This window comes from Myotis myotis, unplaced genomic scaffold (genome assembly GCF_014108235.1).
Source record: "Myotis myotis isolate mMyoMyo1 unplaced genomic scaffold, mMyoMyo1.p scaffold_m19_p_3, whole genome shotgun sequence".
NCBI lineage: Eukaryota > Metazoa > Chordata > Mammalia > Chiroptera > Vespertilionidae > Myotis > Myotis myotis.
The window spans coordinates 159,317,872-159,344,168 of record NW_023416335.1 but is presented as its reverse complement, the minus strand read 5'-3'; the positions used below and the strand labels follow the sequence as shown (position 1 = coordinate 159,344,168).

The window sequence follows — 26,297 nt, the reverse complement described above, 5'->3', positions numbered from 1 at the left end:
TCCACAGTTTGCCTTCTAATAAGCTTTTTAAAATCTACTAGACCCTTACTGGATATATTACTAGTAAATATTTTTTTATTCTTTGGGTTGTATTTTTCACTTTCTTGATAGTGTCCTTTGATCATAAAAATTTTAATTTTAATGAAGTCAAATTTACCTATTTTTTGGTTTTTACTTGTGCTTTTGGTGTCATATTTAAGAAATCATATGACACCAAAGTTACATAGATTTATCCCAAGGGTTCTATTTCATTGCTTCGTATGTTTATTGTTATGCTGGAATCACACTGCCTTAATTACTAGTAAGTTTTGAAATCGGAAAGTATGACTTCTGTTTGTTTGTTTCTCTTTTTCAGTATTTTGGCTTTTCAGAGTCCCTAACAATTCCATGTATGGTTTAGGATTAGCTTGTTCATTTATGCAAAAAGAACAGTTGGAATTTATATAAGAACTAGAGGCCCAGTGCACGGATTCATGCACTGGTGGGGTCCCTCGGACTGGCCTGTGGGGATCAGGCAAAACCAGCTCTCCAACATCCCCTAAGGGATCCCAGATTGTGAGAGAGTGGTTCTCGGATGACACACCCCAGAATTGGGCTCCCTCCTCTGGTTCTGGGTGCATCATCAGAGAAATGCACCTGCCAAAGTCACCTCAGCTCGGCAACTCCTGCATTGAGTGTCTGCTCCCTGGTGGTCAGTGCATGTCATAGCTACCAGTCAGCCAGTCGCTTAGGCCAGTGGTCAGCAAACTGTGGCTCGCGAGCCACATGCAGCTCTTTGGCCCCTTGAGTGTGGCTCTTCCACAAAATACCAACTTCTGCGCATGGGCCACGAAGTTTCAATCGCACTGTACGTGTGCGCCCACACGTGGTATTTTGTGGAAGAGCCACACTCAAGGGGCCAAAGAACTGCATGTGGCTTGCGAGCCGCAGTTTGGCTACCACTGGCTTAGGCTTTTATATAAATAGATTACAGTGAACCTATAAATTAGCTTGGGAAGTATTGCTGACTTAATTAATATTGTTAAGTCTATTACCCATGAACATGAATGCCTTTTCATTGATTCAGTTCTTCTTTAATGTCTTTAAAAGTTTTGTAATTTCTTTGTGTAAGTATTGCATTTTCTTAGTTAAGTTTATTCAAAATAAATCTTAAAAGTGAACAATAAATAGAACAAAAACTCAACAAAAATAGGAAAAGAACTTCATTAGATATTTATTCAAAGAAGACATATAATTGGGCAAAAAAGCACATAAAAAGATGCTCAAAATCAGTAGTCCTTAGGGAAATGCAAATAAAAAATATAATGACAGCCACTTTAGCACTGCTAGGGGATTTATATATTACTAGAGGCCCGGTGCATGAAATCTGTGCACTGGGCGGGGGTGTCCCTCAGCCCAGCCTGTACCATCTCCAATCTAGGACCCCTCAGGGGATGTCCCACTGCTGATTAAGCCTGATCCCTGTGGGTGTCCCTCAGCCCAGCCTGTACCATCTCCAATCTGGGACAACCTCGGGGGATGTCCGACTGCCGGTTTAGGCCCACAGAGATGAGGCCTAAACTGGCAGTCGGACATCCCTCTCACAATCTGGGACAATCCTCTGGGACATCCCTCTCACAACCCGGTTCTCTACTGCTCACCTGCCTGATTGCCCCTAACTGCTTTTGCCTGACAGCCTGATCAACCCCTAACAACTCCCCTGCCAGCCTGATTGATGCCTAACTGCTTCCCTGATGGACCGATTGCCCCCAACTGCCCTCCTCTGCCAGCCTGATCACCCCCAACTGCCTTCCCCTGCTGGCCTGCTTGCCCCTAACTGCCCTCCCCTGCCGGCCATCTTGTGGTGGCCATCTTGTGATGATGTGGGTGCAGCCATCTTGTGACCACATGGAGGCGCTCATCTTGTGACCACATGGGGTGGCCATCTTGTGACCATATGGGGGCAGCCATCTTGTGTGAGGACGTGATGGTCAATTTGCATATTATCTCTTTATTATATAGGATTAGTGGGACCATGAAATGGTGTAGCTACTTGTGAAACAGTTTGACCCTTCCTCAAAAAAGTTACTATATGACTCAATAAACTAACAATTGTACTTCTAGGACTTGAAAACACATGTTCACAAAAACAATTGTATGCACATGTGCATAGAAGCATTATGCATAATAGCCAAAAGGTGGAAACAACCAGAATATCTTTCAAGTGATGAAAGGATAAACAAAATGTGGCATATTCATACAATGGGACATACAAAGGAATGAAGTACCAATATATGCTACAGCATGGATGAACCTTGTAAACATTATATTAGTGAAGAAAGTCAGACACAAAAGTCTACATAATGTGTGATTCTATTTATGTGAAATGTCCAGATTAGGTAGTTCATAGAGACAGAGGTAAGTTACTGGTTCTCTAGGGCTGGAGGAAGGGAAGATAGTGATATGGCTCTTTAATGGGCATGCGGTATATTTTGGAGTTATAAGTGTATTCTGGAATTATACTATAATGGTGAATTTTGCATTATATTGTGAATCAAGTTATGCACCACATAATGATGTTTTGGTCAACATGGAGAATATTATGCTGAGTGAAATAAGTCAGTCAGACAAATACAAATATCACATAATCTCACTTGTAAGTGGAATCTAATGATTATAATAAACAGACAAACAAAATAGGTCTAGACATATCTTGACATATTTTGAGACAGACTGACATATGTTGGGGGTGTGTAGGGGGGTGTGGGAGATGGGAAGAAATCTACCAAAGGATTTATATACAACATATATGCCTAACCAATTGGCAGAGACAATAGTGTGGTGAAGGTCTGGGGTAGGACAAGGCTGGGAGGAAGAGATAAAGGGGGCACGGATTGGGACACATCTGTAATACTGTTAACAACACCACCAACAAAAAAATGCCTTGATAATTCTGGAAAAATTCCTTTTTTGGTTGTTGTTGACCAGAGGTGAGTCCTGGTTGGCTTTTGTTTTATTGTTTGTTTGTTTGTTTATTCATTCATTCATTCACTCATTCACTTATTTGTGACACTATTACAGATGCCTCCCATTCTCCTATTCTCCTTTACCACCTCCATCCAACCCTACACCCCCTCCCTCTGGCTATCACCACACTATTGTCTGTGTCCATGGCATATGCGTTCTTTGGTTAATTAATCTCTTCACTCTTCCATCCAATCCCTCCCAATTCCCTTCCCCTCTGACCTTTGTCAATCTATTCTATGGAAAAATTCTTAAGCTCTCTGTGCCTCTTTTTCTTTATCTGTATAATGGAAATGAGTGATAAAATTACCTAGTTCATGAAGTTTTGTTCATGTAACAGAACAATGACTAGCACACATGTAAAGGATGAAAAATTACATAGAATACAAGTGTAGTTATCACAATGCTCTTGGCACATTGTAAATGGTTACTACATGGGAGAAATTTATGTTTTAATTTATCTTTCAAAATTGATTCAGTTCATAAAAAAATAGGAGTTTGACAATAATTTTTATATGACTATTTTCAATTTCTCACCCATGATGCAATCATAATCTATTACAATTGTATGTATAGGAACATTAACCCTTATGTTTCTTTCTTGAAAATAGCATTCAAAAGAGGTATTTTTACCTAGAATATAGTTTCTTATCATTTAATTCTGGTAAATGCTTATTTTTGTTTTAAGCCTGCTATGATAGCTTCAGAGTATGAATAAATTCTTTCCCTGGACTCCAGTCAACTCATTAAAATGTGACATTCTAATTGTTTATTTATACTGCTATAAAATTAAGTGACCTATAAAATTATTGAGGTTAAGGACTTCACCTTCTTTCTTGCATTTACCCCAGTGTACTCTCTGTCACCCAGCAGAGTATATTGACCACTTATAATGATAATTAAGTACAATTTAATATCATATTAATAAAGTAATACATATTTGGCATGACACTATATTAGTATCAAACCCATCGCCATTAATAAAACCTCTTAACATTATCTAAAACCCAGTTCACATTAAAATTTCCTGGTTGTATCTATTGTGCATATGTTTACATATGTGTATGTGCATGTAGACTGGTTATTTGTCCTTCAGAATACCCCACATTATGAATTTGATTTATTGCTATGTAAATTTCTCTCTATGTAAATCTTATTACATTACATCCTTAAGCACACACCTAGTGATGTCATAAATATCATTGGCTTCATGTATTAGGTTCTGCCCATTTCCCCTATCTTGATAGTTAACGTTTTTAATAAATGCTGCCATTTGTTTTATCCTTAAGTGTTTTGTTATTTCATTACATGTTAAAAAATGCTTATTTTCCAATTTAATTTTTTTCTTTATATGTAATCCATAATTATCCTATACAAGAAACTTAGTTTATTTAATTACATTTACTTAAATACTCTAAAGTTATTTATATAAGAAAGGAAAAATAAATGTGTCTTTCCATGTATTTTCTGGCACCTCAGTAAGCACATACTGGCACCTTAGTAACCACAAATGTTTATAATATGTTTTCTTTTTTTCATGGATTTCCATATATTTCAGGTATGAGTCTAAGAATAAAGTTCAGTTTATGGTTTATAAATATCCAATTGCTTTGACTGTATTTGCTGAGGACTGTTCTATAGCCACTGAATCACCAGAGCAGGACTCTTGACACAGAAAACAGTAAAGACAAAGTCAATTATTTGAGAAGGTAAATATAATTAATGTATCTCTAGTTGGACTTATCAGAGGAAAAAATGACAGGGCACAAATTACTGATTTTAAAGTTTATAAATGTGATATTAGGAACAAAATTTTTATCTTCTACTTTTCTAGGTTCTTCTGACTGGTCAAATTATTAAAATGACATGAGACAAATTAACAGGATAAAATAAAATTTAATTTTATATATACATACAGGCTATGAGGCCTATAGGCAGTAGAACAATTGAGGCTTATATGTTATTCTAAGTTAAGGAGGAATGGGTTGGGGCTGGGGCTTCAAAGAGGAGGAAGATAATTTACAAGGAGATAGAAGAACAAGTGTTTGGTAAAGAAATATTTGTTCTGCCATATGAAGAAGTCTTTTCTTATGTAAAAGAAAGTTATCTTTGGTAATAGCTGCCTTCCTGGTGCAGGCTTTCTATGTAAATTATTTTAGGCAGTTAAGGAGGAGGTTAAAAGCTCTCCTTGAGTCTGTTGGGCCATGATTGTCCTCAGCTCAAAATAATTGACATGCCAAAGTGACACCTTCTGAGGTGAACTGCTCTGAACTGCTATAAACACATTTATGCAAAGAAGAATGACTTCTTAAAAACAATGGACAGAATCCTTGCAAAACACAAACTGTTAAGGCTCTCAATAAAAAATATAAAACCTGTATAGACCTATATCTGTTAACATACTTGATATGTAATTTAAAACCTTCCTACAAAAAAAACAAAACACAACACCCAACCACATAAAAAGAAGAGATCTAGACCTAGATGACTTCACTAGTGAATTCTACCAAAAATCTAAAAAAAATATCAATTATATGCAGTCTTTCCATAAATTGAGTAGGAGAGAACCCTTTGAAATTATTGTGTAGCCAGCATTTCCAATGTTAATGGACAGAAGCATGCCTTATCTCCCCTGGTTGCTGCTGGGGGTATAGTTCTTGTAATATCTCAAGAAAAGGAATTTTCTAAGACTCACAAGGAAAGATGCAATATGGCAGAAGCTTTATTTCTGTGGAATGCCAGCCTTTGTTTTCCAAAGTCCCATTTCCCTTCTTCCAGTAATAGAAGAAGTGGAGTTGGGGGTTCATTAGAGCTAAAACCAGTCAGTGGCCACAGTTTCCATTCCTTGTTGAGCCAGGTCCAGTTCAGCACCAGGTTAATTAAAGTCTATTAGTCCATGGCACGTGCAGGGGAGTGTGCCCCCTGCAACAGGAGTTCCAAGAGAACCAAGAGCTAAGAGCCAGGAGAGGGAAATTTCATTTTTTTACAAGTTTAAATATCCAGGTTTCCCACCCTTGCAGTTTCCCTTGTTTTGGCCAGTTACCTGTTCACAGAGGTGATTGATAGACAAGCATCTTCCCACCTCACCTAGACTTTACTGGGCATGTGTCCAAACTGCTTTTGTCCAGTCTCTTCCCTATTGATCAGCGGGGAACATACTTTGAGAGTGTTAAATTAGCAAAGCATGCTATATTATGTAGTTTTCCTCTACTCCTTTCCTGTTAAATAATAACCAGATTATTACAACATTATCATTTCCACCTAAGAGAATTTAAGAAAGAAGTGCAAAGTAAGCATAAAGTAGCTGGAGGGAAAGATATAATAAATATCATAGCAGAATCAAATGGAATTACAAACAGAATAGAAGCTAACAAAGAAAAATTAATGAAACCAAAGCTCTTAAAAATGATTATTAAATTGATAATTATCTAGTAAGGCTAACCAAGAAAAAAGAGAAAATACACAAACTGCTATCAGGAATGAAAGAGAATGCAAAACTATGATTCCACAAACATTAAAAGGAAAAGAAAGTTACAAACAACATTATGCTCATAAATTTGATAACTTAATTGAAAGGGACTAGTTTCTAAAACATATAAACAACCAAAATTCACTGAAGAAAACATGAATATCTTTGTATCTATTAAAGAATTTGAATTTATAGTTAAAATTTTTCTAAAAATAAAACTTCCGGCTTAATTGGTTTCACTGGTAAATTCTAGTAAATTTGTAAGGAAGAAATTATGCCAAATCTGTACAACTTCTAGAAATTAGAAGAGTAAAGAAAATTTACCAAAATTTAAAATAAGACTAACAATACCTGGAACCATAAAAATAAATTAAAGGCAAGAAAATTTCAGCCTAATAGCGCTAAACATAGATGCAAAAATTCTTAATAAAATTTTATTAGTAATTCAAATATAGTAATATGTATAAAGGATAATACATCATAATCACATTTGGTGTTATGTATCTTGGCAACAGACATATAAATATAAATTAAATAAACCAAAGCCCAAATTTAGGTAGCATTTTCATGGAAAAGAGTATATGTACAATTGCAATAGAATAAGGTAAATGAACAACCTTTTAGAAAAGCAAAGAATAGAAAGCATCTAATTCTGGTTTTGCAACCAAGGAAGATTTCAAAGATTACATGACATTTAGATGAAACCTTAACAAGGTGTGTGTGTGTGTGTGTGTGTGTGTGTGTGTGTGTGTGTGTGTGTGTGTGTGTGTGTGTAGAGGAGAGAGAGAGAGAGAGAGAGAGAGAGAGAGAGAGAGAGAGAGAGAGAGAGAAGCTGAGCAATTACAAGAAATGGTGAACAATTTGATAAAATCAGAGCAACGGTTGCACAGGACCTGGGTTCTAGAAAACATGCTCTGCACTCAGATGATTCTTTTAAAAAATATATTTTCATTGATTTCAGAGAGAGGAAGGGAGAGAGAGATAAACATCAATGATGAGAGAGAATCACTGATCGGCTGCCTCCTGCACGCTAGGAGGGATCGAGCCAGCAACCCAGGCATGTGCCCTTGACTGGAATCAAATCTGGGACCCTTCAGTCTGCAGGCTGATGTTCTATTCACTGAGCCAAACCAGCTGGGGCATGCACTCAGATAATTCTTTAAGTTAAATAACTGTCCAAAACAATTATTTGCTTTGAACGTTAATGGAAATGTTCTATAATTTTTGCTATTCAATTGATTAGCTACTAGCCATATTTGTTGAGTTCCTGAAATGTTATTAATATGGCTACCTGTTTGTATAAATTCATTTTTATAAAAATGAATTTGTATTTTATTTAATGCATATTTAAATTTAAATTCTAGAAAGGATGCTACCTATTTAGCAATTAAAATATAACTACTGTGACAAACATGAAGCACAGGGCATTATGGAAACATATAAGTGCTTGAGAATATCAAAGAATGAAGAATACTGTCATAAACAGAATAAATTTAAAGTAGAATTATGGATGAGTAGAAGTGATTTGAGGTACGAAAGAAATCACTTCCTGAGTTGGAATAACATGTGAGTGTGCATGTCTTGAAGGAGAAGAGAAAGTGTCAGTTTATTAAAACAAATGAACAAACAAAACCACAGTACAGATATATCCTGGAGTGGGAACAGTAATAGTATATGGTATGAAGTGAGACTGAAATAGTAGGAAGGGAGTAAAATCTTTCAGGGCTTTAGCTCAGTTAAAATGGGACACTTTATGTTGAGGTGCTAAGAAACAAATTTCCTGAAATAGAAGTATGAGTTATCAGACCAAAATTTTCAATGGAATCAGATTCATCTTCAGCTGAAAGATTGTGCATCTTGTTAATAAGAACACTGGGCTAGAAATATTATTAAAAAGTAATAACATGACTTTGGTGCTCTCTGTAACTCACTGTCTAAACTCTCTTATTGCCTCTAGCTTGATGTTAGGGCAGTTGGTTATCCGTTGAAGAAGCAAGTGAAATAAGCCAGTCAGAGAAAGACAAGTACCATATGTTTTCACTTATATGTAGACTCCAATGAACAAAATAAACTAACAAACAAAATAGAAACAGACTCACAGGTACAGAGAATAGACTGACAGCCATCAGAGGGGAAGGGCGCTGGGAGCTGGGTGAAAAAGGTGAAAGGATTAAGCAAAGAAAAAAAATCCCTCATAGACACAGACAACAGTAAGGTGATTACCAGAGGGAAAGGGGCGTGGGGAGGTAGAAGATAGTAAAAGGGGAATAAATGGTGATGGAAGGAGACTTAACTTGGAATGGTGAACACACAATATGTTATACTGATGATGTATTATAGAACTATACACCTGAAATCGATATAATTTTATTAACCAGTGTAACCCCAGTAAACTCAATAAAAAAGCAACAAATATGGATCCATATCTCACATAAGAATAACTCTGTATGGACTCCAAGGTGAAAATATCAAAAGAGAAACCATAAGAGTATTAAATATAAAAAAAATCTGTATAATTTTGAAGTATGTGTGGAAGGATGTCCCATAGAGAATAGGTCACCAAGAATTCATGACAGACTATACTATCTTTCTGAGTTGAACCACACCATAAAAAAGTTAAACAATAAGGATAAATTCTGGAAACATTGCAACAGAAAAGATACCTGAAAGGTTATACCCATAGTACATACATATCTCCTACTAATAAATGAAAAGTGAACACAAGTTATGAATTGGTAATTCATGGATGAGAAATATAAATATTAAAAATGTTTAATCTATTAATTAAAGAATATTAAAATTTCAATTCTATATAACATTTAATTCTAAGCACTTATTATATCCTAACTGCTTTGCTAAGCACTAGTGATCTATTATCTCATTTAATCTTTACAATATCCTATAAGTTAAGACTATTAGTCCTCTTATGGCTAGAGAAACTGATAGAAATGTTAAATAAATTTTGTAAGTTTACAAACATATTGAATCTCTTTAAGCTCAAAACCAAGTAGTGTGATCTGGTCTTTATGACACTGTCTTTATTAATAAGTGAATTGTGACATCATTTTTATCTCTCTGCAAAATTTATAAAGAATTTTTAATACCTAGTATTGGTTTGGATTCTATGAAAAGAGCTCATTCTTGTCTCAACACTTCACTTGCCCCGATGTAGAACCTATTATTTATACCCTGAGGAACCATCAAGTAAAAAAGCTTTCAAAAATTTGGTTTAAGAGTAGTGTTTTCTAGCCCTGGCTGGTGTACTCAATGGATAGGACATTGGTCTGTATACCGAAGGGTTGTGTGTTTGATTCCAGATCAAGGGCATGCACTTGGATTGCAGGTTCAATCCTGGCCCCCATCAGGGTTCTTGAAGGAGGCAACTAATCAATGTGTCTCTCACACATGGATGTTGTCTTTTTCTCTCTCTTTTCTCCAATCTTTCTCCCACTCTCTCTAAAAATCACTGGGAAAACTATCCTCGGGTGAGAATTAACAACAATAACAAAAGGTGGTGTTTTCTAGAAACAAATGAAAGTATGTATTAGCATGAAGGAATGTCATTGTGAAGATTCAATAAAGGAGAAATGAGATTGTAACTTCTATAACATCCTCCTCACAGATACCTGCATTGTTAGTCTCATTTGCTTAAGCTTTCTTTTCAACCTGGAAGTGACTATGTTGTGTCTCCCTTTCAAACTGTCTGGTAGGTTCCATGTGATCTTTGATTATATCTGGATAGAAAACCAGTGGCTATAGAACATAAATCATTTTGATTATTTTTCTGAATCATAAAAATATTTTCTACTGTAATAGCTAAAGGAATGTACATGATTTCAATCATGTTACTCTTAAATATTCTCTTGTTACTAATATAAATATTTCTTTCATAAAGTCATATGAAATATGGAATTACTTAAAGACTTGCAACCATTATATTTTTTCACACTAGCTGTAGTATCTGTTCAATTATTCCCACTCATCTGATGCACATGGATATTTATTTTTCTACTTACAAATAATTTGAAGTTCATTATATCCTATATTTCTTAGTCATGCTGAAGGCATGTATGTTTTATTTTATAAACTCTCCTTGTTTATCTGTATTATGTTTTAAAATATGTAAAAGAAGAATATTTAGGCAGCCATCATTACTCTTATGCCCCTTGGAAGTTTGAAAGTAATTTTATAAATAATAACATCTCTTCTATAGAGAGCATTTATTCTATAGAATATGCTGAACTAGATATACTTTGTACTATATATTATATAACCTTCACCTCTGGCAATTAGAAAGATTATGTCTCTTTTTACAAATCTGTAAATTGATGCTCAGAAAAGTTGAATAACTTGCTAGAGGTCTTGAGCTCTAACAGCCAATATGAGAGCTTGAATTGAAAAAAGAAAATAAAACAAAACACGAAACTTATTTTTGATCCATTTTATACACATTTGAAACTCTGTAAGGGCCTACAGGTTTTGCATAGCTTTTACTAATGACCAGCACAAATTTATTGACATTTTAAATTAAATTTATTGGGGTAACACTGGTTAACAAAATTATACAGGTTTCAGGTGCACAGTTCTACAACACATCATCTGTATACCACTTCCCCACTCCAAGTCAAGTCTCGGGCCATCACCATTTATCACCCCTTTACCTTCTTCTACCTTTCTCCCACACCCCTCTCTCCCGGGCACCCACACTGTTGTCCATGACCATGAGTTTTTTATCTTTCTTTTCTTTTTGGGGTGCTTTTAAAACTCACCTTACCTCACTTGGACATGATTATATCATAGTTTAGTCACAGAAGGTATTAACTCCTAATATTATACTTGGCATATAAGTTACAACATGAATCAATCAAAACCAGAAACTCTTCAACTACCGTTCCTGGTGAGCAAGACTGAGCAGAAAAATAAGCATAATACATTAGCAGTATTATGGTACCAAACACTTTTTGGGAAGGCAGATTTAAATAATAGAGTTAATGAACGTACACAGTATAATGTGATAGATTACAAATTCTTTTTTTAATGGCATAGAGTATTAGGGAGAGATCGGCATTGGGATTTAGGATATTTGGTTGCTAAGCTCTGTCTGAAAATAATGTTGAGGAAAACAAACTTCACATTTAGCTTTATTGTTTGCTTGTTATGTTTTTTCTGTCTCATTAGACACTGCCCACCAAGCTTCTTTTCAAATTTCAATACTAATGTGTATTGTCCATTACATTCATTAGTGTGCTATATATATTTCTGTTCTGGCAATTTTGATTCACTAAATTAGTCCCCAGTGTCCGGGAGACTAGATAAAACATTAAGTAGCTTGTGCCAGTAAAATCTATGTAGAAGCCATTTTTAAAACACCTCCTGGTCTTTTTTTTTCTTTTATATATTCGACTCTTTCTCACACTCTATGGTCAAAGTAATATATCCCCGCTGGATAAAATGGGAAATTTAAGACAAAAACATTGACAATAGGAAGCAAATTGTTAAGTGAGAGGAAATAGTTTCAGAAATGTTGGTGTCCTATTAACAGTGACAGCTGGTAATAGTTTTCACAGTCCAGGCATTCTGACTGTTGGTGAGCTATTGGAAAATCAGAGGTAAGTCTGGCAGAAAGGAGGCAACGGAAGTTTCCCAAATCGTATCATTGAGTCATCACTTATTAGCCAACTTTTAATTAAGTTATATATTTGAGTTATATTTTGTAACTGGAGAGATTAAAAAGTGAAAAAAGACTAGTATATTTTTGTTTTATTATAGCAATTGATTCATTCTCTATTAAATAAAGGCAGGGAGTTATAATTTCTATGCCTGTGTGTTTCTAATTGAATATAGGCTGTAAAGTACTTTGAGAGAACACATTTTCATTTCAGATAGACTAATTATATTTGACATTTCCTAGATGTATGAATATGTCTAATGCACATAACCTCTCAGTTCTTTTTTGGGGGGGAATAAAGATAAAGTTTCATAGGTGTGTTACGAGGGCTAAATGAAAGAAAGTTTAAAAGTCCTTAGTATTTCACTAAAATAAATAATGCTTTGCTAAATCACAGTTACTGTGAATATCCTTTCCAGAGCTGGAGATTAATTCTAAATAACAGAAAAACAAAGAAAACAGCTCTTCTTAAGGTATATTAAGTGACACATAACTAATTGAGCACTGTTATTTGTATTATTCAAATTAATCCCCCAAAACACCCTTGAAACTTCATTTTTAAAATTAAGTTTATTAGATAACATTGGTTGATAGCATTATATAAGTTTCAACTGCTGGTAGGGATGTAAATTGGTACAGGTACTATGGAAAACAGGAAGGGAGGTCTGCAAATTTAAGAATCCAGCTGTAATATAACCCAGTAATGCCTTTTCTTGTTATCTACCCCAAAATTTTGAAAATATTTATTTACAAATTTATATGTAGCACTATGTTCATGACAGCATTATTCATGGTAATCAGCTTCATTTCAAACAGATAAAACTGAAGCTTAAAGAAATTAACTCATTTAAAGTCATGAGTCCATTAAGTGGTCCATTTGTATTTTAACCCATATTTCTCAACTGAAAAATCCATATACTTTCTGTATTAACAATTTACCTTAGAATGCCTAAATAAGAAATGAATTATGTTTTGATATCATAAATTTTATCAATTAACTTTTCCTTTTTTGTCCAAATTATAGATGGTTAGCTAATGAATTGAAAGTGTGAAGTTATGCTCTGGCCGGTTTTGCTCAGTGGTTAAGGCATCGGCCTGTGGATCAAAGGGTTGCAGTTTTGATTCCTGGTCAAGGGCAAGTACTCAGTTCACCAGCCCTAGTAGGGCATGTATGGGAGGCAACCAATGGATGTATCTCTCTCTTGTCAATGTTTCTCTCTTTCTCTTTCCCTGTTCCCTCCCTTCCACTCTCTCTAGAAATCAATGGAAGAAATATCCTCAGGTGAGGAGTGAAAAAAAGAACAAGAAAAGGAAAGAAAGTGTGAGGTTATTTGACATTTGTCATAAACCCCTACAGATATGAGTGTTACTATTTCTAAAATTGTTGTTGAATGTGATTTGATGATGTCTCCTTTCTCTTGATGTGTTTCTATGAACATTGGTATGAATGCTGGGAATTGAATCTGCCCATCATTATTAAAATGATGCAAGATAAATTATTCAGATTTCTCCAGGAAATACTCATTGAAAGTAATTGTGAAAAGAAAAAAAAAAAAAGCATCTATCAGTGTTTCTCAGCCTTCTGCCCCTTTAAATACAGTTCTTCATGTTGTGACCCAACCATAAAATTATTTTTGTTGCTACTTCAAAACTGTAATGTTGCTACTGTAATGAATCGTAATGTAACTATCTGATATGCAGGATGGTCTTGGGCGACCCCTGTGAAAGGGTCATTAGACCCCCAAAGGGGTCGCGACCCACAGGTTGAGAACCTCTGATATTAATGAACTTCCCAAACACTTATTGGGTCTTCCTGAGGAGTCTGCTTCATTCAGACTAAGAGAGGTTCTTAAAGGACCCTGTGTTATGTTCCAAAGCCCAAATCATGGAGTGGTGCCCAATATAAATTTAGAGTAATTATGAAGCCAAACTGTAAGTTTCCCACAACACAAATTAAACAATTTTCCTTTTCTCTAAGGTATAGACCTAAACCGAGAACAACTCTTTAAACTCATAAAGTAGAAAAAACAGGGCAGTATGATCAATAAAGCACAGTGCTTTGGAGATATGCTTTACAAATTTTTTCCAATGACCAGCCTCTAATGAAGTTGAACCAAACAAGAGAGAATTCAATTAACATAGAAAAAGTTGTAACAATTAAACTTTCAAATTTATTGCATTAGTAAGGGGTATTCCCACCCACTGCAACATTTGCCATTATTAAAAACAACAACAAAACACACCAGAAATAAATAGAATCAGTTTAAGCCTCTATCTCAGTCTCTCTGAGGGACAAACTTTATGTACCCTGTAATATAGAATTCCTCTGGCCTTAAAAAATACTTTAGAAAGTTTTCTTTAAAATTATATAGAAAAAAAATTTAGCTTTCTTTACATGTTCTTGGTTATATATGTACTCAGTACAGGTAATTTAGGCTAAGCATATGGCTATGTCTTAAAAAGTAGATAAAGTAGGAAAACACATTTTGCAAAACAAATATACTACTTACATAATAAAAAGCCTAGAATGACATAAAATGGAGATGGCAATATGTGACTCAGTGACAAACTCAACATCAATAACTAATTAGAAAAGTGTTTATTTAAACTCACTGTGACTACACTAGGTAATGGATTGTGTTGCAATAGCTTTGGAAGTAAGACTGTCCTAACTTTCATAAATGCGAACAGAGTTCACAAGAGATTTCAGCACAGTATATGTGATGGGTTGGGAAGAATAAATATAAGATTATTATAGAACTCATACAATGGGCACACAACCCAATGTGGAAATACGGAAGGAGGTGATTTGGGGTTTCCCTGAAATTTGCTACCTACAATACTAGCTGCATTCATTTATTTTATTTAATGCAAGCTTCACAATCTTTCTCAGAAAGGTTACTATTACTCATGATGAAAAACAGCAACAACAAAAAGTGGCCATTGGTAGCCATGTTGACATGCTGCAAATATCTAACATGCTTCAAATGTGGTGATCAGATTCTAGCTCAACGGGAGGCAGGTGGATTGTATAGAGGAGGTAGGGGGTGGGGTGGAGAAGACAGATACACCATGATGGGTGAGGTAGCATGTACAAAAAGTGGAAGAACTAGATTCATTTGCCTAGAATGCCTCACAGGTAGTACACAATTAGAGACTCCACCTCATTTTTGTCATTGTTTCTATGTGATGCTCTTGGTGCTAAATTCATTCATTACTATTTAATTTAGATATAGGTTTTTACACAGGGACACCATAGTAAGCCCAAAGTTTTTCTGCTCAGTGGTTAGGGAACATCTTTTTCATTGAACAAAAACTTGTGTGGCTTATATTAAATGTTAAACATTTTTCCAAATGCTTCACCTATATTAGTTCATTTACTGCTCACAATAACCTTATGAGATAGGCTTGTACACAGAGGAATAAACTGTATTTATAGAAGAAGCACAGAGGGGCTGATTTTCAGAACTAGTAAGTGGCTTGGATTTAGCCTAGATATCTTCACTATTCCTTATGAAAATATCTATGGTAATATCATTTGTTTTATTTAAAAAATTAAAACCTAATATTTTAAAAACACAACAAACTGGCTGGTGTGACTCAGTTGATTGGAGTGCCCTCCCATAAATCAAAAGGTAGCTGGTTTGATCCCCAGTCTGACATGTTCAAGAAGCCACTGATCTCTCTCTCTCTCTCTTTTTCTCAAAATCAATAAAAAATTAAAAAAATAAATAATAAGTTCAAATAAAGAAACTAAACTGTTAAGACCAGCTTTATTGGAGTTACTAAGTATTCCTGGAGATCACTTATCTCACTCTTTAACTGAAAGAAAGTTTTTAATCATAACAATAATATTATTATGATGATTTTAAATATAAAAGGAAATAGGTTGCATGGGAATAAAAGTCATACAAATGACACATAGGTATGCTGATACATAATTAAAATAAGTCAGATGTAATCAGCCTCAGATCTAAGTGTTTTCTACTTAAATTATTTTCTACCTCTTTCTCCCCTCTATCCCAAGCATTTCAGGTTGCTGGTGGCAATGGCACTAGTGTTTCTGACTACCAGTGAGGTGCAGGAGTAGTTTATAAAGCCGAGTGTTAACAAAATTGATAAATGGCTAAGGACAAAAGTCATTTTCTACTTAAGAATGCAGTATCTTTCTCATTTTTTTTAGGATTCTCAATGTGATTAAACTTTTACACAGAATGGGAAACATGTAGGGACTGGAGTAACAGCACAAAGCTGGCTCTCATTGGGAAGAAACTTTGTGGACACGTCTCTGAAACTTCACAGGGTGTATTTGGAGTCAGAAAAGTCTGGGAACAAATCCTAGACCATCCACTTCAAGATTTGTGATATTGAATTTTTTAAAACCGCTTTAACCAAAGAGCTTTCACCAGTAAAAGAAATTGCCATTATCAGTTTGCTTTAAATTGCTCCTGAAGTGAAACATCATACTATTTCAGCCAAATTCTGGTTCCACACTTGGATATTTGTTAATCCACGATTGATGGGTTGTTCCTTGTGCTTTCTCCTATAGATCTGGCAGGAGAAGAACAAACAAACAAACAAACAAGCAACTGAAGAATGAGAAACCATACAGAAGTAAGAGAGTTTATTCTCCTGGGACTGTCAGATGACCCAGAGCTTCAGGTGGTGATCTTTGTCTTTCTGCTCATCACCTACATTTTGAGCATCACTGGGAACCTGACCATTATAGCCCTTACCCTGCTGGATTCCCACCTCCAGACCCCCATGTATTTCTTCCTCAGAAATTTCTCCTTATTAGAGATCTCATTCACAACTGTCAGTATTCCTAAGTTCCTGGCCACTATTATCTCAGGAGATAAAACCATCTCCTTTAATGATTGCATCGCTCAGTTATTTTTTTTCATTCTCTTGGGAGTCACTGAGTTTTACCTTCTGGCTGCCATGTCCTATGATCGTTATGTTGCCATCTGCAAACCTCTGCACTACATGACCGTCATGAATCGAAGAAGCTGCATACTCCTTGTCTTCTGTTCGTGGCTCGTTTCATTCTTAATCATCTTCCCTGCACTCATATTGCTCCTAAACCTCGATTACTGCAGGTCAAATGTTATTGATCATTTTACCTGTGATTATTTTCCCCTGCTGCAACTTTCTTGTTCAGACACAAAATTCCTAGAGAGAATGGGGTTTGCCTGTGCTGTGTTTACTCTAATGTTCACTCTGGCATTGATATTTCTGTCCTACGTATATATCATAAGAACAATTTTAAGAATTCCCTCAACTAGACAGAGAACAAAGGCCTTTTCTACGTGTTCATCTCACATGATTGTCATCTCTATCTCTTATGGCAGCTGCATTTTTATGTATATCAAACCTTCAGCAAAGGAGAGGGTGTCTTTGAGCAAGGGAGTTGCTGTGCTAAACACCTCAGTAGCTCCCATGCTGAACCCCTTTATTTACAGCTTAAGGAATCAGCAAGTCAAACAAGCCTTCATGGACATGGCAAGGAAGACTATTCTTCACAAGCAAATGAAATAATGTGGTGTAATGAATTTGAGAACATTGCAGGAAATTTTAAAAATATAAACATGAAATTTCAATAGCTTCTGCAAATCCCAATAAACTCACTGTCATCCTTTCATATCCTCTTTGTTTTTTCTAACAATTCTGTTTTATATATTTCCCATTTAATTTAAACTATTTTTCTTATGTCATTCTGACTCTCATCCTTCTGAACACTATCACAACTTTCTTAAAATTTATTTATTTTCAAAAATTTTTCTTTATTTTTATTGTTGACACTGTTGCAGATGTCGCCATTCCCCCCCACCCCCCAATACCTCTACCCAGTCCCTCCTTTCCTCTGGCCATCACCACACTGTTGTCTGTGTCCATGGGTTGTGCATATATGTTCTTTGGCAAATCCCTTCACTTTCTTTCATCCAGTAAATTTTTTTTTTAATTTATGGATAGTTGGTATACAATCTTACATTATTTCTATTAGTTTCAGGTATACAATATTACAACTTATTAAATAATAATTATTTTTAAAGTAAAATTATATTTTGAGTTTTGTGTAGGGAAAAAATAATCACCAGGAATGACAGAGATACTTTTAAAATAGTTATATGATATTTTATTTACTACACATAGAATATATAATTTTATTTTTTATTTATATTTGACAGATATTCTCTTAACTATATTACAGTTTTCTAGAAAAAAATGTAAATACCTTATAATTTATTGAAAATGTAAACGCTTTCATTTAAAAACTGAGAAACAGTACTTTCCCTCCCACTTTAATAGAGTATGGCCATATAAATTATCTATCAAAAATAGCAGCCATCATGTAGAATAAGTTTATTCTAATTCCATAGAAGGTAAATTCCACTTTTTTGAAGTTTTGGATTTGCTTTAAACTGGGTATGCATATAAATTATTTTATATCTAAACAAAATTATTTAAGTTTTATAGAAAGTTAAAAAACAAAGTAAGATATCACCACATGCAAAAAATGAATTTTAGGAAGGTCATGGAGAAAAGGGAATCCTCGTAAACATTTGGGGTGGGAATGTAAATTAAAGTAGCCATTATGGAAAACAGTATGAAGGTTCCTCAAAAATTAAAACTATGGTATGATCCAGTTGTCTTACTTTTTTGGGTATATAATTCCAGTATCCAATGGAATTATATCTCAAAGTGGTATCTGCACCCTCAGTTTTATTGCAGCATTATTCATAAAGGACAAGATATAGAAACACCTATGTCCGTCAACTAATAAATGGACTAAAATGGTTTATATATATGATAAAACATAATTCGGACTTAAAAATAAGTAAATTCTGTCATATGCTACAACACGATGAAACTGAAAGACATTACAGCAAATGAAAGGCCCAGAAAAATACTTCACGATCTCACTTATATGTGGAATCTTAAAAACTTGAACTCAGAGAGTAGAATGAGAATTGATAACGGCCAGATGTTAGTCAAGGGGAAGAGAGGGTCAATTATGTGAGATGCTTAAGTTCTGGAGAGCTAATGTACTACATAGTATCTATAGTTACTAATAGTTGTATTATATACTTGAAATTTGCTAAAGGTATTCAGACTGAAACACACTATAGTCAAATTGTCAGAAACAAAATAAACAAACAAAAAGGCAGCAGGAAAAGAGGAAGAACAAATATGAGGTTCATTGACTCCATAAAAGAAGCCAAAGGCATGAGTCCACAGGAGCTGAGTGGGGCTATTGAGGACAGGGCATGCATGGTAGATACTATTCATTCATAAGGTTACTCAGAGTCTGAGCTAACTTAATGGCACATAACATGCAAGCACTGTCATAGATTTGAGTTATATTTTTCTTCTGTTTTCTGCACACTCTCTTCTAGTTCCTCTCTTCCAATAAGTAATTCCCAAGCAGACATGTTCAGCCATGATTTGGTTCTACATTGATGGCTGTATTATTATTTGGTTATATAAATTCACTCTTGTATTTCTTACATTAAATGCATGTTTAGTTATTTTTAAAATATATAACATTAAATTATACAATATGTATTATTAATTTATATAATTATATAGAAATGTGTAGCTTATTATTAACTGCTTAAATGTAATATAATTTTTATAATCAAAATATTTTGTAAACATGAAGAACAATAAAAATGATTATTCAACTTAAAATATTCATTGTGTTTTACCAAATAAATAATATTAACTAAAAAACAATCAATAATTCACTAAACAGAATTTCAATTAAACAAAAAGAGTATTTTGTAATATGTCTCATTAAAATGTTAAAAATATGATAAATAAATGTAAAGACCAAGATGAGAAAAGTGATGGACAAAATTGACACTGCAATTAATTATTGCTGTTTATAATGAAGGGTAAGTTAGTTAGCCTATGCAATCACATTAAAAATTGTGAGAAAATAATTGTGAGCACAATATGTGTATTATAATAGTTATTATTTAACTTTGAATTATAAAATAATATTGTTTCTTGCTGTCTCAACACTAAAAAAAGCCAAAGGATAAATAAATAAAAGGGTATATATAGAAAACTTTTATATTTCAAGATTATTAAATATAAATAGTTATATTTTTGTAAGCAAGTGGAGTTCATAACTATTTATTACTCATGAAATAGCAAGCAATTGTGATTAATGGAAGTAATTATTTTGTGAAAGTCAACATTTTAGGTCCTCTGTGGGATACAAAGATGAATGACCTTTCACTAAGAGAAGAGTTAGGCTATTAGTAAATCCAAGGAGAACTTCCAGAAATCCCTCATGGTCTATAATGTAGCCAAGATGTGGCCTGGACTTTGTCTTGTTCCCAAGAGATCAATGCATAACTTTCTTCTGAGGTCAAGAAAGTGGACTTGAAATATTTGAACTGCAGTGCCACTAGAAGCCAGATCCTGGTTTAAGAATCTATACTCATAATACCCAATGTTGTCATATCTCTCTCAATTCTCTTTTTTCTAATGTACTATTTTTCTTTTTTTGTTAATCCTCACTTGAGGATATTTTTTCCATTGCTTTTCAGAGAAAGTGGAAGGGAGGGAGGGTGAGTTGAGAGAGACACGCCAACTGGTTGCCTCCTGAATGCATTCCAACCAGGGGCGGGAGCGAACCCACCACCCAGGTTCGTGCTCTTTACTGGGAATCAAACCTGCAACTCTGGTGCTCAGGCCATCTCTCTAACCACTGAGAAGCACTAACCAGGGCTCTCTGTTCTCTTTTTAAATGTTGCTTTCTTAAGCTTCTAGATCAACATTATTGAAGAGGACTGTTGTATATTTCCACATCTTAAGGTTTCTGACTTTCCGTTTCTACTTGCTGAGCTATTTCCTTTGAGCCATCATAAAATGGAGAAAAAGATAAAATAAAATTTGTTTAGAAATTTGCTAGTGCCTGGCAGAGAAGTGATGGCTTTACATTCTATCCTTCATGGCAGAAATTTGACTATCTAAATATGAAGGAGGTAACTGTCACAATTTTAGCAAAACTAATTTACAGCATGGTCTATCCAGCTAGCTGAGAATTAACTGAATAGGTTAGGATGAATGGGGGAGTGATTTTGTATTTAGTTCTAAAATACCCTTATGGATCAGAGGTCTCATGTAAAAGACAAATGTGGGGCCAAATTACAAAAGAATAAAACATTTTTTGCATAAACTTTAATAGCTCAGAAAAATGATGTTCAAAGGGCAAATTCACTGGGCTACAATCTGACTGACAGAGCTCCTAAGATCTGAGGCAAGTAGTATTTTTCCAATATGTGCTGCCATGCAAAATGAAAAATAAATACTGCATATCCCTTTAAGCTCAAAAATACAAATATCCCCTATGTACATTTCTATAAAGTCATAGAAGATGTCAAAGATTAATGATTTTTATGGAATTATGAGAAAAACTAATAAGTGAATATATTCACTATTTGTTAAAAACAATAATTAGGTTACCTATTCTATCTTAAAGAAAATATACATATTATTACATAATATGTTCAGGTTGTTCTCATATTATCTTGATAATTACACTATAAATATTAATGTTAAAGATAAAAATGAATAGTGTAATAAAATAATTAATAATTTAAAATAAAAATTATTTTCTAAGAAAATTATTAATTGATTTCTTATAGAAAATGTAACGGGTTGTTCTTTTAGTTTTCAAAATTTCACTTTTACATTTGCTAGAATTAAGATCATTCTTTTCTGTTTTTAGGTGACAGTGTCCTCTAATAAATACATGACAGGAAAAAAGGAACATGCATATTTCATGCGATTGGTGCAAGAAAAATGTAAGATTTGCAAAAAGTATTAATTTTATTTACCATGTCTCAATGATGTGATTTATTGTATGAATCATTCCTAACTTCTGCTAGATTTAAAATAAGAGAACTAGTACATAAAGCAGAACTCATAAATGTGTATTAAGACATAATGCAAACAAGACAGCCAAAATAAAATCAGCACAGGTTATAAAAATGTTTTAGAATATAGTGATGATGATATTGATCACAATGAATCATACATATCTCTCATCTCCTCTCTTTAATACTTTTTCCACCTAAATATCTTTAAAGGGATATAAAGAGAGAGACAGAGAAATGAACCACACAGCGGTCACAGAGTTTGTCCTCTTGGGTCTTTCTGATAATTTTGACCTTCAGATTGTGATTTTTCTTCTTTTATTTATCACATATGTACTAAGTGTCGCTGGGAACCTGATTATCATCACCCTCACCTTGGTGGACTCCCATCTACAGACGCCTATGTATTTCTTCCTCCGGAACTTCTCTTTCTTAGAAATCTCATTTACAACTGTATGTATCCCTAGATTTCTGGGGGCCATTATCACCAGGGATAAGACTATTTCCTATAATAACTGTGCAACCCAACTATTTTTCTTTATTTTCATGGGGGTGACTGAATTTTACCTTCTAACCGCCATGTCCTATGACCGCTATGTGGCCATCTGCAAGCCCCTTCATTATACAATCATCATGAACAGGAAGCTCTGCACCCTGCTTGTGCTGTGTGCGTGGCTGGGAGGGTTTCTGACCATTTTCCCGCCCCTTATGCTTCTCCTCCAGCTGGATTACTGTGCTTCTAATATCATTGATCACTTTGTGTGTGACTATTTCCCGCTTTTACAACTATCTTGCTCAGATACATGGCTCCTAGAAGCAATTGGTTTTTACTCTGCTTTGGTTGCTTTGCTATTCACTCTGGGTTTGGTGACTTTATCGTATGTGTACATTATCAGGACTATTTTGAGAATCCCATCTGCCAGTCAGAGGAAAAAGGCTTTCTCCACTTGTTCCTCTCATATGATTGTCATTTCCATTTCTTATGGAAGCTGTATATTCATGTATGCGAATCCCTCTGCAAAAGAAAAGGCATCATTGATCAAAGGAGTAGCTATTCTCAATACCTCTGTTGCTCCCATGCTCAACCCCTTCATTTACACCCTGAGAAACCAGCAAGTAAAACAAGCCTTCAAAGACATGGTCCATAACGTGGTATTTTCTACAAATAAATGACCTTTTTATTTTGTCAGGAATAAAGGGCACTCTCAAAGAGCAATTAAGTGAAATCTTGAAATTCCTAAACATCTATGTAAGTGTGCATTTTTTCCAATGTCTCTTTATATGCCATTTTACAGTTAATATTTTCCCATTTCTTCCATTTCCATATTGTTTCTCGAATACATTTTTAATTGACTTTTTACAAAATATACTTAAGTTTATTTCTTCTACTGAATGTTCTGGAAATGAAATGTATTTCTTTGAGATATACTAGTATTCTAGAGTGTAATGTAAAAAAAATAGGTCTAATTCTGTTAATATCAGTCCCTAAAAGATGCATATAATATCACATTGTATATTCAAAGTAGAGTTTCCAAATTAGTGTGTAACTTCTTGTGTATTATTAAGAGACTGATAATTTTAACATTTAATGGATCTAAATGTTCTGATATTATTGTACATTAGATGAGGTCCGTAGAGGTAATATGTACTTGTGCATAGCACTTTAAATGCAGTGCTTTATACTTTCTGAAAATTCCTTCATATTTTCAAGATAAGTAGAAATCACAATGTTAAGTATTATTTATAGAATTTCTATATGTCTGGCATTTTAGAGAATATTTTCATTAAAAACATTCAGAATAGATGCAAAAAAAACCCAAATAAAACACACGTTGCTGTCCTGAACTCACTCAGCAGCTTTATGACAGTTATTTTGAAATATTTGTTAGGTGTTCATTTTCCTCCATTTTTTTAGGGTCCATTTAATAGAGATTTGCTTTGTTTCTTGGATTTGGACACTTACCTACACATTTGAAAAAGTAACCACCTCTCCCAGTCTTTTAGAACAGGATTCGTACAGGGGAGGACCATCACTATTCAGTCCACCTAGAGATTCTGGGGCCTCTCTAACCTTTTCTGAGGGTGAAGCATCTCAGACTTGTGTTTGGAGATTCTTAATTAGAAGATTTTGCCCATGTAAAAAAAGAAAAAGAAAAAGGTGACGCTCCTAATCTCTTGCTCTCTGTGCTTCAGTCTGCTGTAGCTCAGCTCCGTGAAGCAGTGGCAGGCCACCCAGCTCAGTGTGTTCTCAGCAGCTCTCAGGCATCCTGAGTATGTCAGGTCCCATGAGGGCTCCAAGACAGGCTAAAGGGACACCAGTCCTAGAACAGCCACCGAAAAGCCCAAACATGGACTCAAGTTCCACTTTTATCTTTTCTTCCTGGGACAGGGGCCACAAGCTGTATTGGCTTCAATCTACTGCTATAAATAGGTCATATGAAGCATCAAATTTTCAAAAAATCCTTTTATAGTGTCATAAAACATATTTCCTTTACCCTAAATCTTTCTGAATTAGTTGAATCTCTTTACGGCCTAGAGTATGGTCAGAGATTTGTAAATGTTCCTTGTACATTTGGAATTTATAAGTAATGATAGTTGAGTGCAGTTTTCTATATAAGTCAACTAGGTTAAGTTTATTACCCATATGATTTAATTTGTATTTTTATTGTTTTTATAATTACTGAGTTATTGAAATCTCCTTATGCAGCTATGGAGTGGTTTCTCCTTGTAGTTATGTCAATTTTTGATTTTAAAAAATATTAACACTATTTTTGTGCAAACAGAAATTTAAAACTGTTATATACTTTTAGTGACCATAACCTATCTTATCATTATGAAAAAACACAAGTTTCTCTCCTTCTGAAGTGCACTTTTATCAGTAACTCTACATTGACTACTGATATAACTATACTAGCTTTTAAAAAATAATGTATACATCACTTATATTTTATTTTTTCAATCACTCACTTTTGACTGGATACTAGCATATTATACCAAACACCTGTGACTAAGTATATACTTGTATTTATTGGTTACCTTGTTATGAGGTACTCCTAATAAGGCCATATATGTGGATAGAGGAAGAGAATGTAAATCAGGAGAAATTCATTTTAAAGGAGTCTGAATCATCTGTTCATTAGCCTTCTGGACCTGCTCAAATCTGACCTCTTAAGGACTATCTCCCTTTTATGATAGGTTGCTGCTATGCTAGAATGACCAGCATTATAACTCAGAGGGTCCAATAACATCCAGTTCATTATAGCAAGCTCAAATCTAATAATCAATTGATCATGTCCTATGGTTTGACCTTTAGTCTCTACTAGGTCCCTATAGTAAGCCAAAAAGTGCTGTTCAGAAGAAGAGTGCATATCTGTAATACGTTGCTCCTTAGTGATGGATGAATCTTCCAATAGTGGCAAAGCACAAGTGCCATGCAACATCCTTGTTGGTCATTGACACTTCAAGTAGCATTAGCATTTCTTGATCATTTGGGTCAAGGAGAAGAACACTAACACTAAAATCAATACTAAATGTTATATGGAAAATCAAGCATGCAGTAATAATTAAGTCATCTTGGAAAACAAGCAATATGAGAGGGCTAACCATAGAGATATTAAAGTATAATATAAAGCTTCTATAATCAAACTATGCACTCAGGCATGAAGAGTGAGAAATTAATGTAGTAAAAATATAAGTGGTGCATTTTAAGTATACCTATTTGAATAGTTTTAACTTTTAAAATATCCTTATTGTTTCACATATTCCACAGACAAAATTAAATGAGCAAGAATGGGAAAAACCTCTATGTAAGTGAACATAATCCTATATAATAAAGAGCTAATATGGAAATGGTCTTCACACCCTCACTCTGTCACACAGTAAAGGCTCAGACACTCAACACTGGGAGAGAGGAATGGGGACCATTAAGGCACAAATGAGCTCACGAGAGAGGAATGGGGACCAGCCAGCTACGGCCCTGGAGAGGGACATGCTACCCACTCCATGGCCCCGGGCGCCAGTGGCTGGGGCTGTGGCCCAGGAGAGGGACAAGCTGCCCTCCCTGCAGTCCCAGTACTGCTGCTGTGGCCCCGGCAGAGCCGCCTGCCCATGGTCCCCTGCTGCGGTGGCCAGAGGAGGGAATCCTGGGTCTCAGGTACAGGGCAAGTCAAGAGGTGGTTAGGGGAATCAGGCCAATAGGGGAGCTGTTAGGAGTGATCAGCAGGCAGGCAGAGGTGGTAAAGTCCTATCAGGCAGGCAGGCAGGT

At 34.9% G+C, this 26,297-nt stretch overlaps 2 protein-coding genes across 3 annotated transcripts; both read left to right on the top strand.

Moving 5' to 3' along the window:
• The first annotated feature begins 16,736 nt into the window (after positions 1-16,736).
• LOC118651257 (olfactory receptor 6C1) lies at positions 16,737-17,678 on the top strand. Its single transcript, XM_036300257.1, has one exon. It carries the CDS (start codon positions 16,737-16,739, stop codon positions 17,676-17,678), a length of 942 nt encoding a protein of 313 aa, XP_036156150.1.
• A 3,452-nt stretch (positions 17,679-21,130) lies between these two features.
• Positions 21,131-23,206, top strand: LOC118651318 (olfactory receptor 6C3). 2 transcript variants are annotated; one of them, XM_036300352.1, is made up of 2 exons: positions 21,131-21,157; positions 22,295-23,206. In XM_036300352.1, the coding sequence occupies exons 1-2, from the start codon at positions 21,131-21,133 to the stop codon at positions 23,204-23,206; spliced, it is 939 nt and encodes a 312-aa protein (XP_036156245.1). The 2 variants fall into 2 exon arrangements, with proteins under 2 accessions (XP_036156245.1, XP_036156246.1); XM_036300353.1 differs by lacking the exon at positions 21,131-21,157 and having other exon boundaries at positions 22,271-23,206.
• The last annotated feature ends 3,091 nt before the right edge of the window (positions 23,207-26,297 follow it).